This window comes from Microdochium trichocladiopsis (assembly GCF_020744255.1).
Source record: "Microdochium trichocladiopsis strain MPI-CAGE-CH-0230 chromosome Unknown B0I36scaffold_15, whole genome shotgun sequence".
Taxonomy (NCBI): Eukaryota; Fungi; Ascomycota; class Sordariomycetes; order Xylariales; family Microdochiaceae; genus Microdochium; species Microdochium trichocladiopsis.
In genome coordinates, this window is record NW_025763558.1 from 591,180 (window position 1) to 603,299 (window position 12,120).

General features: G+C 49.3%; 3 protein-coding genes across 3 annotated transcripts; 2 read left to right on the forward strand and 1 right to left on the reverse strand.

Annotated features, from left to right (window-relative positions):
* Window positions 1–787: 787 nt before the first annotated feature.
* Window positions 788–2,116, forward strand: B0I36DRAFT_256915 (uncharacterized protein; the record flags this gene model as incomplete). Its single annotated transcript, XM_046150983.1, has 1 exon — window positions 788–2,116. One exon carries the CDS (start codon window positions 788–790, stop codon window positions 2,114–2,116), a length of 1,329 nt encoding a protein of 442 aa, XP_046004572.1.
* A 370-nt stretch (window positions 2,117–2,486) lies between these two features.
* Window positions 2,487–6,188, reverse strand: B0I36DRAFT_356278 (uncharacterized protein; the record flags this gene model as incomplete). Its single annotated transcript, XM_046157589.1, has 3 exons — window positions 2,487–2,504; window positions 2,950–5,999; window positions 6,086–6,188. 3 exons carry the CDS (start codon window positions 6,186–6,188, stop codon window positions 2,487–2,489), a joined length of 3,171 nt encoding a protein of 1,056 aa, XP_046004573.1.
* A 633-nt stretch (window positions 6,189–6,821) lies between these two features.
* Window positions 6,822–7,436, forward strand: B0I36DRAFT_300057 (uncharacterized protein; the record flags this gene model as incomplete). Its single annotated transcript, XM_046152005.1, has 1 exon — window positions 6,822–7,436. One exon carries the CDS (start codon window positions 6,822–6,824, stop codon window positions 7,434–7,436), a length of 615 nt encoding a protein of 204 aa, XP_046004574.1.
* Window positions 7,437–12,120: the final 4,684 nt, after the last annotated feature.

Consider the following 12,120-nt stretch of genomic DNA (forward strand, 5'->3'; position numbering starts at 1 on the left):
GGCCTACGATGGGGAGACCGAGAAAGTTCTAACACCTAGCTGATAATATACAAGGCAAGAGCTGTGAATGCTAAGGCTACTGTAGCTAATATAATTGATTCTACGACTCATATCACAACCCGGAGTCCCCTACAATAAACTTTATTATAGTTGCTTGGGCAATCTAGAATATTTATGTGGATCTATATGAAGCTATAGTTTAGCTGCGCCAGGTAACCCTTTGGGCATCTAAGCGGATCGGGCGTTCGCTTAGACGTGAGGGAGGTGGTGTAGGAGGTAAAGGTCTCTCGTTACTTTCTCCTTGGGTCTTAGTCTTTGTATCCGTCAACGACATTGTATATCAGCAGTATGTTCTCTCCAATAGTCCTATTTATAGGAGCACAATCCACTAGGGTGTTGTTGAGGTTATTATCATACAATAATCCTTTCGTACTTTCATAGACGTGATCTTCTATGACATAGAATTAGGTAATAATGAGGGCTATATTGCTACCTTGCTATTCAATCAGTCACATACTCTCGGAAACACTTCCGTACTATCTTATAGACTGGATACATTATTTCGTTCACTTGCTTTCTACACCCGTTCCGCCTGTTCAGACCTTCTTTTCCTTCTGGTCACCCACGTAACCAGGACTCAAATGGTATTTTCTCCTCATATAGATAGAATAACGTAACACGAGATTTCTCGTGATATAATATCCATCTTATCAAGCCTTCAGGATCCTATGCGTCACTTTGTATCCTATCGTACAAAATACATCCTAAAGGCACCCTGACAATCACTATGCGGTTTGGTACTATCCTTAGTGCCTTCGCTACGTTGGCTACCGCGTCTCATAAGGCTGCTACATTTACTGTTCTACGTTTCAATGGTCATAAGCCTCTAACGGAGGGGCGAATGGATCCAGTTGTTAGTCCCGGAGTTGCCTCGCACCACTACCATATGATCCAGGGTGGTGATGCCTTTGATCTTACTATTGAGGGAGACGATCTGCTCAGGAATTCTAAGTGTACCACTGCCAAAATTGCGCGTGACTTCAGTAATTACTGGGTTCCCCAACTCTTTTTCGCAAAGGATGGCAGCTTTCAAAAGGTAAGCATGTATTACATGAACGTCTATTACTTTTTCGACAAGACTCACGACGATCTTGTCCCTTTCCCACCAGGGTTAAAGATGCTCGTCGGCGACGCCAACAAACGAGACCCTCCTACGGGTTACAGCATCCAGCTCGATCCCAACATGCCTCACTTTAATAATATCCAGTTCACTTGTCCGGCCTCGAACTACAACGCCCCCGCTTACCCCCCGGACTCTGACGGGAGCCGGGCTGGCATCCCGGACCCTCAAAATCACGGCGCCGGAGTCGGTTTTCCTGTCAAGAAGTGTAATGGTTACGCCTCACCTCTCCGTCAGGATCTTCACTTTCCCTCCTGCTATAATCCTGCGTTCAGCCTTGATGATTACCGCAAGAACATGGAATGGCCAAAGGACGTTGGGAACGGCTACAAAGATTGCCCTGAGGGCCACATCCATGTCCCCCGTCTCTTTTTTGAGGTCTACTGGAACACACCCGAATTTGACGAGCAGTGGATTGAGGATGGTATGACACAGCCCTTCGTTTTTGCCAACGGGGATGTGACTGGCTTCAGCTCTCACGCCGACTTCATCTCAGGCTGGGACCCCGACACCCTTCAAGCCATCATAAATACCTGCAACACTGGCACCGCGGGCATGGACACTTGCCCGCTCATCCTGGGCGGTCTTAGTACCGACCAGAACTGCAACCTTGAGCCTCAGATTCTCGAGCCGTTTGACTTCTTCAATGCAGGAGTACATGAGAAGTTCAGTTCGCTGCCCAACAATGTCACACTCTCCGGTTGGAATGTCGGCAACCAAGCTGTGAACGATGATGCGTCAAGTGCTGCTCACGACAACAGCCAAGCCAGAAAAAGCAGCTCTGCTCTTCAGTTACCTAGCTCTCGCCAGTTTCCTGCCCATTCATCTGCACCTGTGGCCACCACTGCTCGAGAGCTCAGGTCTACTCTCCTCAAGCGAGTCCGACTTCCGCTCAGGATAGGTATGCGACAAAAGACTGTGGTATTGCTACCGTGACTGTCAAAAGTCCTGGTTACGCCCCTACTCCGGCTGCCCATCACCGCACTGCCTGAGGCGGCACCTATGCGCGGTTGATTCGGCGGCCAATAGGAAGCATCCAAGCCGCTCTACCCGAGTACTGAGCCGGTCTTATATAGGTACAGATCTTTTCATCTTTTCAATAAGTAGGAGGCGTGGGATGTTTCTATACTAAGGCAATTCGTGTATCGTCTCCCTGAATCTAAGAAAGATCATAGCTGTTAATGCTTTCGGCCAGACATACTTAGAACTGTTCTTGCTGGCGCAGGCACCGGGGTTTAGGCGCATGCAGGAATTGGTTTGTGCAACGGTTCTTGAACATTTTCTTTTTAATTAATGACGCCTGATATTACACCAAATCGTGCGACTGTATGAACAGTTTTATAGATATTACTGAACATTTCTCTTTCTGATAACATTAATTAGGCGATAGAGTCTTGTCTGCGACGTCGCCTGTCCTCTGGTACCTTGTGCCTGGTCTGAGGTACAATGGGGGGCGCTTTATGTGAGCGTGAATTGTGCCCTGGTTTTCCGCACTCCCCGCAGTGGTATTCTCTCTTCTTCCTCCTCTGAGATCTAATCGCGATCCCTTTCTTTGGCGCTTCGATGACCCATCGTTGTGGGCTTTCAGTGTCCGCGTATGGTGTGGGTTTCGGGCAAAGATGATTGTGAATCTGAACCAGTTCTGGGAGAACTTTCCGCATGTCTAAAGTGTACTCGATTGCCCCTTTAAAAGTTTCGTCCTTCTCCCCAAGTATCGTTGTGGGGGTCATTATCTCATAGTGCATGGGGGCGAGCTGAGATTCTTCCACCTCCAAGGCCTGAAGACTCGATTGTTTTGTTATTTCCTTATCCTTTAAGCCCGCCTCCACTAGAGCGAGACGAGACTCCAATTGCTCTTGGTTCTCTTCAAGTTTGCATATCTTTCTTTCATAGGTGGAGGATTGGACTTGCTTGCACCCAACACTATGTCGGCGAATCCGTTCACTATTCATGTTTGCGTACGATAATTCCTGTTGCCGGGTCCAAAAGTCCAACCATTCAAACATCTGCGCTTTCAGCGCGCGTATCTCGTCCGTCATCGGCTCAGTTGGCTGTATACACTTTGTGTCTGGCTGTTTAATGCCTCTCGTGATGAAGCTGTTTTGGAGGGCTTTTATGTCGCCGCGGATGGCCTTTAAGTCTTGCATGGTCTTTTCACACGAGACGCCACTCTTACCCAAGCCACCTTTGCTAGTGGACGTGCCCGTTGGTGCCTGCTCGACGCTATCGGGCCGGCGGATGGGCTTGTTCGTTGTCGAAACCTTCTGGTGCAATTCGGTTCTGAATCTGGTTACATCTTCTGATAGTTGTTGGCATTCTTTCCTGGCCTCGTTCAGTTGCGCCGACGTGGATGCATGCGCTTCATTAAGTTTCGAAAGCTCCTGCCTGACTTTCGAACATCGAGTTTTCTCTTCGTTATAAAGTTTGTCGAGTGTACCATATGCCGCATCCAGCTGTCCTAACATTTCGCGAGGGTTTGCTCTTTTCTCCAGGTTACACATACCAAGAGCCTCAATTTGCTTCGCGCGCTCCAAGGATGCATGAATATCCTCAATTAAGTCTTGGTGTGCCGAAGCGATATCAAGATATTTCGCAATCTCTACAGGGGTGCCGAATCTAGTTTGGAAGTCGGCACTCTGAACTTCTCGCCGTGTTTGGTGTAGCGCATCGCTTTCACTCTGCTCAGTAGGTTGAGATAGATCAGCCTTCCTTCGGGCTGCCTCTACGTTGTATTCTATCTCCAAGCTCCGCAATTCCCTTTCAAGGTTTGACTTCTTGGCCTGGAGTTCATGTAGTTCTGCTGACTGCCGTTCGAATCCGTGAGTCGCACCAGTATTAGTTCCGCGCGGGTATCCACTGCATTGTGTTGACGAATCTCGGAAATTTCTCACATGTCCGTCATGCCTCATTTGAAGCTCATCATATAGAGAAGCGAGCTTGCTAACCGTACTAGCGAGAGGACCCGCTAGCGTATACTGTTCTGTGTCTGCTTCGTTTACCTGGCAGGCCCACCGGTGACGAGCAAGAATGGACTGCAGGGAAGCCTCAAGCCCTCGAATAGTTGTCTGATGTTGCTCTTCTAGCTCAGCTCGCTCACTCACAACTCGATTGAGATATGCATTGACTGCTGCGGAGATATCTTGATCAGGTGAACAATTGACAGGAGCTGTGGACACCCGGACCCAAACTGCGCTCAGACTTGCCTTTAGGGATTCACGTTCTTCATCGGCCAACTGCCGCTCACTTCTTAATCTATTTAACGCAACTTCATGTTGCTTTTTAATGTCCATAATATGGCACCTCTCAGTTTGCACTTCTTCGTATGCCTTTTGTAGGAGGTTGTTGATAGATGTGCACTCGGCCTTCGCCTTTTCTAATTCTTGGGACCTTTGTTCCAGTTGGCGCCTAAGCTCGACATTGGCCGGGCTATCTGCTGCATTATCATATTGTAATCGTGCTCCGCTAAGGGCCAGGGATGGTTCGATTCTCGGGGAGACAGCTCCTCCCAGTGAAACACTGTCTGAATTTTCAAATATAGAGCTCATAGGCTTGTTTCGAATCGATCGTTGCGGACTTCCGGCCGCTGGAATGTCTTTGAATACTGCCACGATCGCCAAGTCATTGTTCAGTCTCTCTTCTACTGAGCAAATGGTTCCTTTATCCTCTTTCTTGCCTTCTTCTTCTCCTTGTTCACTGACACTCTCCAGTGAGCCATCTTGGGAAGATTTGCCTCTTTCATCATCAACGGTCTGTTTCAACATAGAAGCTTCCACTAGTTCCATCAAGTGTGTCGGAAGATCTTGGGGCGACACTGGGTTCTCCGCCCCGTAGCAGGCGACCTCTCTGTTCCTCTTGTTGTACTCTGGCTGGCTCTGTCTCTCATTTCTGGCGTTTTTTGAGACAGAATCCTCAAACATGAGATCTCTTGAGACGCCTGCAAGCTTTGAAAGCGACTCCTGATTCATTGTGGCATAGTCTTCTTCGAGCACGCCAGAACTTTCGAGCACTCCTGGGTCGTTGTGACCGATTGACAGCAAGCTTTGTCTGATCTCCCTCTGGAAGCCTGGTACATTATTATTATTGCTAGCTCTATCTATCGGATGACTCTTCGCAGCGTGCGGTAGTCTCACTCCGATATGCCCGTTGTAACTTTCCAGCTCGTAGCCCGTGACACGGGCATCACAATGCATCCGCACCTCATCTTTGCCGTGATTTTCGACACTAGTATTAGTGTCTTCTGTCCCACGTTGTGTAGTGAGTTCATTGACTTTATTGAAGTCAATGCTGGAATTCAAGCCAGGCAGAATAAGATTTTCCATTCGTGGATCGAGCGGGACCAGGAAGCCGGTTTGTCCTACACAACGATCTTCATAGGAATCAAGGTTCATTTCGGTGCTCTGAAGCTGTTGGGTCAGCTCGGGGGGCCGCTCGATGCTTTGTTCAGTGCGCGACCTGGTGGCCTGCGGAGTATAGTTCCCACCCCGTTTCACGCTCTTTTTCGGCACTATAGGTGCTTCCATCAGGTCGTGAGATGGTGATGGGGCATCTTTTACGTCCACCATCGCTTCCTCGGTTGAGCTATTTTGGACTTGTGAGTTTCGTACAAGACAATCTCTGAGTGGGAATTTGGCCGGATTAGGATTGCCAATCTCTTTAAGTCTATCGGAGGCCTCGGAGACAGTTTTCGTACTATCTTGTTGGGGGACCATGATTTCAGGAATCGGGCTTCCACGGGTTTCGCGCTTCTCTTGCAGTGGCTCCGGCCTAAGCGAATTGACAACTTCTGTCGAGGGCTGTACCATGCCATACTGCTGCTCATCTATGAGGTCCATTAAAGATGATATTACAGGATCCCTCATCGTCAAGTTCACTCATAGCGCTTCCGCCATCTTGCGAGCAGTTGACCTCGCACCGTTAATTCGGGAGAGAGCTTTGAACCTGCCCCGCAGGAGTATTTCATGGGCTCGAATATAGGAGCCGTTGGAGGACACTGAGTCATGCATGACATGACAGGTAAGCGTCAATTACGCCACTTAGTTCGTAAGACTGGTGGAGATCTGGTCAGTACCTCCTTGATAAGAAAGCCGCCGTGCCGACAGCGGTCCTTCCAATAGCTCGATTGCACCTTCATCGTCCTTTAGATCTGCGTCTTATCTTCAAACGGAGTAGCAATACATAGCTTTGTCCCTCTTTGGAATTGCATCCTTAATGATTGCGCCGTGACTCTAATACTTATTGACGCGGTACTCCAAACCGTAGGTCCCAAGGACCCGCTACTTTAATGCCTTGGGAAGATGCCAACTCATATGTGCACCCTGGTGAAGTCCCTGGTAGAATCTGTTATATCATACTGCTGCTTCTGTTCAAGGCTCCTGCGTGGTGCTCTACCATAGTAGTATAATTCCGTTTAGACCCACCACGCGTTAATATACGTATGGTCTTCTCGTCGCGTAAAAGGGCCGAAAATCAGAGTTTGTAAGCCTGCGCAAACAAACCAGTCCATATTAAATCGTCCACCATTATAAGCCCTTGGAAATATCTGGCAGAATCACTATAAATATCACAGATACAGTGTCTCTTAGGACTCATGGTACTAACCTCTGTTTACACGCTCCTGTACGTGTTAAATGAATAAGTCAAGATGCCTAATATCGAGTTTGCCGAGGTACTGTGGGTCTTTTCGTCCTATGCAGGCGTCTTTCTCTTGCACACCTTTCGTCGATCGGTTCCAGTCACGAAGCCGAGCTTCAGGTTGCAAAAGTACGTCCTTGTATTATGTCATCTGAGTATACCAGTCATGGAGATCTGCAGATACCATCTGAGAGCCTTGCATGGTACCCCGGGCCCTTCTGGCGGCGATTTCTTACTATGCGTACTACATTCCTTTACAGCATTTGCCCTGACTTCAAGGTTGAGGGTCGGAGACCGGTCAATCGCTAGGCCAACGTATCAGACGATCACCACGATGCGCTTCTGCCTCTCCGCAGCTGCATACCTAACCGGTGATCCGTTCCTCTACCGAGCATCGATACGCGTCATTAACGGGTTCGTCTACCCGCGCATCGGGATCAAGCTGTTGAACCAAATGAGAATCCTCCCATCCTACTCTGCAGTCTATACCGCGTCCAACTTTGTAGCGTCCATGCTATCGATACACGAAACTCAGCTCATCTTTGGGCCGCACGCATACCTCGCTATCTTTGCTGCCATCGTTGTCCTCAATCGATATGTTGCAGAACAAGTACAAAAGCCGTGAGTTTCTCTTCTTCTGAAGCTGCGCAAGTCTGTCATGAACTAACAGGCGAGATAGGACTCTGCCCACGTCCCCAATGATACATCTGTGGAAAGTTCTGGCCTTAGCTGGGTTTACTGAACTACCGCCACGAAAGGCTCCGGGCTTTGAAGTGGTTGCACACACCTCGAGCTCGCCCATCAGCTGAATGGCACGCAAGGCGGCCTTCCTGCTCTGAGCTGGGGATGTCGCTCAAAAATCTCAGTCAAATATTTGGTTGTGCTTGAGCTCACTAAGTTCTTCGCGTGAGCGTTGAGTATTCCACTTCAGCGAGCAGTGGAGCAATATTGCCCGGCCCCAAACAGTGCCGAGGCTTCCGACCACACTTGACGACACCGTCGACCTGGTCTTCTTATCAAGTCTTGACTCCGTTCGTAATATTCTCCAAGGGAGTTATATGCTGCAGTATGAATCTCCACGCAGAGATCAGTACATCGTGTGTATTTTTCTCAGTACTAGTGGTCCTTGACGGGCCATCATGAGCATGAAAGGCCTGAGTGGGTACCAACTGTTTGAGCTCTACACGTGCTATGGTCCGATGTCGGCGCTACTTGTAGGGTAGTCCATGTCCTATTGTAGGTATGATACTCCAGGCAGCGGGTACAGCCTGAACGGTTGGGCAAAGAACAACCAAGACAAACATACCTGGGAAGTGGCACACCGTGTACGTGACGATGTTTCATCCATTGTTTGTGACAGAAGCCCGAAATGGCGGGGAGAAGTGGCATAAAGAACCCCATTGTCGCATTCCCGCGCCGCTGGCTTTCTGACTATCGTGCGACTGACACTTATCCAGCATGGAGAGGTGCTATAACCTGCTGAACAGAGTGACAAGCTTATGCTTCGACAAGCCAGAATATCGTCTTTGTGTCAGAGAGTTATCTCGCAGAAAACTGTATGTAACCTACTCGTACTCGGAAGCCGAAGGGTATCCACTGACTTAGCAGGGCAAACCACACGTGGCTTGCTCAGAGGCTTGGACTTAGCCAGGCCGAAACATTGAGAATTTGTGCCGCCTTAAAGGAGCACTACATCATTCAAAGGTCTGGCTCACCGCATCGTATCTCAGTGATAGGCTTACAGTCTGGCCATAGTCACGATCACCCCATCCACGGAACTTACTTCTATGTCGACTACTGTGTGTTCCTTGCCGCTGTTACCCATAGGATTGATGTAATGGACAAGGTCCTGAATAGTCATATCGAGGAAGAAGATCGACTTATGTGGCATTGTAGCATTTGCAATACAGACTGGACGCAGCTGGAGGTCCTCGAGCGCACTTTCGCAGCTACATTCCGGTGCCCAACGATGGTCTGTCGGTCACCTCTACAAAGAATACACCATACAAGCGAGGTCACCCGTTGTCGGTGGAACGAGGAGTTAACTAGCTTAAAGGAGGAGGTGCGCGGGCTGACGTCAGAAATCCCCCCAAGACTAGCACAATCTGACATCATCTCTATGATTGATGAGAACAGTCGATACCCCTTACATGGTAATACCTGATTAGAGGAAGCCCTGTAGAGAGTGCTCTCAGTGCAATTCTCGTCAGGATGTTATCGTGTAACATAATAGTAGCATACGTATTTAGGTAACCTTTCTTCCACGTAGTATAAGAATGGTTTCTCGGGGCCTTTGCTTTTGGTCTAATGATCCGACGTTTGGTGTTTCTGCTTAGTTGGCTGGCTTCTGTGCATGCATCGCTTTCCCCAAAAAGGCATGCCCATGAATGCCTACCGCAATATCTGTGGGCTGGTCAAGAGAATTCCATCCCCGGCCCGAAAGATGCTGATTGCCATGCGGCAGCAATCTCATTCAGCAATAACAAAACTGTATTACTCGACGTGGAAAACTTCGGTTCCTGTAGTAACGAGCCTGAGCAAAAGCTGTCTCTATTCCAGAATACGACGTTGGGTCCGTACACGCTGACCTGGCTCTGCAACGGCGAGTCACTTTGCATTAACGGAACAATCCAAGGAAAGGTGGAAGGTTACGATGTCGACGAAAATAGCATTGTGCAATATTGTCATGCATACGCAAACAACTCAACGTGGCACGGGCCAAACTCTCTCCCCCAGAGCACCTTCTCCAGGTCAGCCCTGCAATACCCGCCCACGGATCCCACGCCAATAGGATCCTCGCATAGCATCCCAGGTCTGCCGGCTTCTAGCACCGCTAATTCACCATCGACTCCAAGGCCGCAGTACACCAGTGCTATGCCCCCGCAACCGCAATCCTCTGACAGCTATCCGGCCCTGCCGACCCATGCGACTAATTCACTGCCAAACCCGACGCAGCCTTACGGCACGACGATGCTCACACAACCACAGCCCTCGCACAGCTCCCCGGCCATGCCACTATCAAGCGGGCAACCAAACGAAGGGGGGCTACCAAATCCGACTACAGCAAGAACACCAACAGCAACCAAACCTTGGACGCCTCCTGACCAGACATCCACGTCAGTGGCGTCAGAGCACCAGACGAGCTCTGGGTCTCCGTCGCACTCTTCTCTCGCAGACATCTTTGCGCCCATTCTGGGAGGAGCTGCCTCGACGACATCTGGAATAGGGGCTGGTTTCATGCCAACTGTAGCAGCCAGCGTCGCAGCGCCGTGTCACTGCACGTGCGCATAGCGCTGAGGGTCATGTTGGCTTTATCAATATGTAAGACTATCGGTGAATGCACAAATCTGGACGTAATTTAGAGTACTGTTGTAGAAATAGGTAGAATACAATGGCTTTTAAGGCCGCCACGGGGCGATTAGGGTGACATGCAGCCAACATGCTATTGACTGGATTCAGAGAATCCTTCTGGCGCCCTAAACCAGAATTGATTAAGCAAAACACTGTCACCTACTACTAAAACATATATGCCGCGAGTTGAAACGATCCAAAAGGAAAGTCAATCATCTTTTTTTCAAACGACGTATTGGTCGGATTACCGGTCTCTTGCGAGGCCGACATCGGGGGCACCACCATTTGTCAGGCAGCTCCTCCTTCTCCCTTGTGCCAAAATTGCACATTGTATGCATCCATGTCCGACAGCCTGAGCATTCGATGACGGCCTCGCCAAAGTCGATCTGCGAGACGGGCTTGACGGGTAATGGACACTCACTACAGTCGAGTATTTCCTGCTTGTCGCTCTCAAACCTTCCTTTGGCCTTGTTCCTTTGTGGCTGTATCCTCGTTTTCTTCCTTGGTATTGGTGTTTCCTCTTCATGCCTCTTGCGTTTGCGCGACTGTGGGCCGTCGGTGGTATCCACTTTCGGGCTTGCACTTCTCGCAACCTTGGTCGACCTCTCTATTGTCGATATTGCCTGATGGGGCTCATTATCTTGTGTTGACTTGGGAGTCAGAGCAGGTTCTCTCTCGCCAGCATAATGAAGTTTCGCCAGAGAATCGAATCGCTCTCCAATGTTGGACAACTGCTCCCAGACCTCAGAACGTATGGATTCAGCCTGTGTGCCATTCAAGACAACAGCCTCGCCCAACGAGACAAGCTTCTGTGTGATAGAGGCTTGGGACGTCACAGTGGTCTGCAAATGCCCATGCATCTTCTCGATGAGGCCTGTTATTTCGGCCTGTCTTGCCTCATTCATCGAATAGCTGGCCATCAGCCTGTTGTCCATCGTGGAGATGATCTGTTGCTGATGCTCTTCCAAGTGTCGATTTCGTCGCATCATATCTTCGGTGATGCTCTGTATGGATTGTACAGCCGTCTCGATTTTGATCTGAGTCTCCTTTAGCTCTGCTTGCACGCAGCCTCGTAGGCTCGGATCTTCAAGCCAGGCATTTGTCGCGTCAGCTGCCGCTTGTGCAGCAGTCTTTTTGACATAGGTTTCGCCGTGCTTGACGATCCATGTGAGACATTTTGCGAATTCCTCTTTCACAACACTTGTGACTATGGCGTGGAACTCCTCCTGCGGCTTGGGACGACGTGTGTGCCCTCGACTATATTCCATCTTCTGAACGTATCAAACAAGGTCGAAGGTCGAAGCAAACGTAAGCACAGCTATCTTGCATGTTACCATGAGTTTCTCAATCGAGGCAGAACGTGGCCGTTGATGATTTATCTGAGGCCCAAGCAGGCACAGAGTTGGGACAGTTTCAGACCAGCGAGACGTAAATCACAACACCCACAAACAAACCTCCAAAACATCCACAAACAAACACGGACAAACACGGACAAACAAACACAAACACAGACAAACACAGACAAACAAACACAAACCGACATCATTCAGAACCATACATTGACCCGCAGATGCTGATGACTTGGTGGAATTGTCAAGGTTGGACCGGGATTCCGCCAAAAGGGTGAATCTGGTATGTACACGCCAGCACGTGCGTATGGAGGCGCAACTCCCAATTATGCACATTGGGATAGCTACATAGTAGAAGATCAAACCTAGAACATCCTGGCTAGTACAGTAGTGGACACCATCCCCACTCTATAAAGACTCCGGTTGTATGGTATAAGAAACAAACGGACACGATCCCAAGCAGCAATTTGCTGACTCATCATGGACAGGCTTCTCAGTCTTGCCAACAGTGCTTGCCATGCTATACTCATTCTTCCGAACTTGTGTCCTCAGTCTGAAATGGACCACCAGTTCGTCAGCACCAGGCGTAGAGCCGACTTACGGAATCGT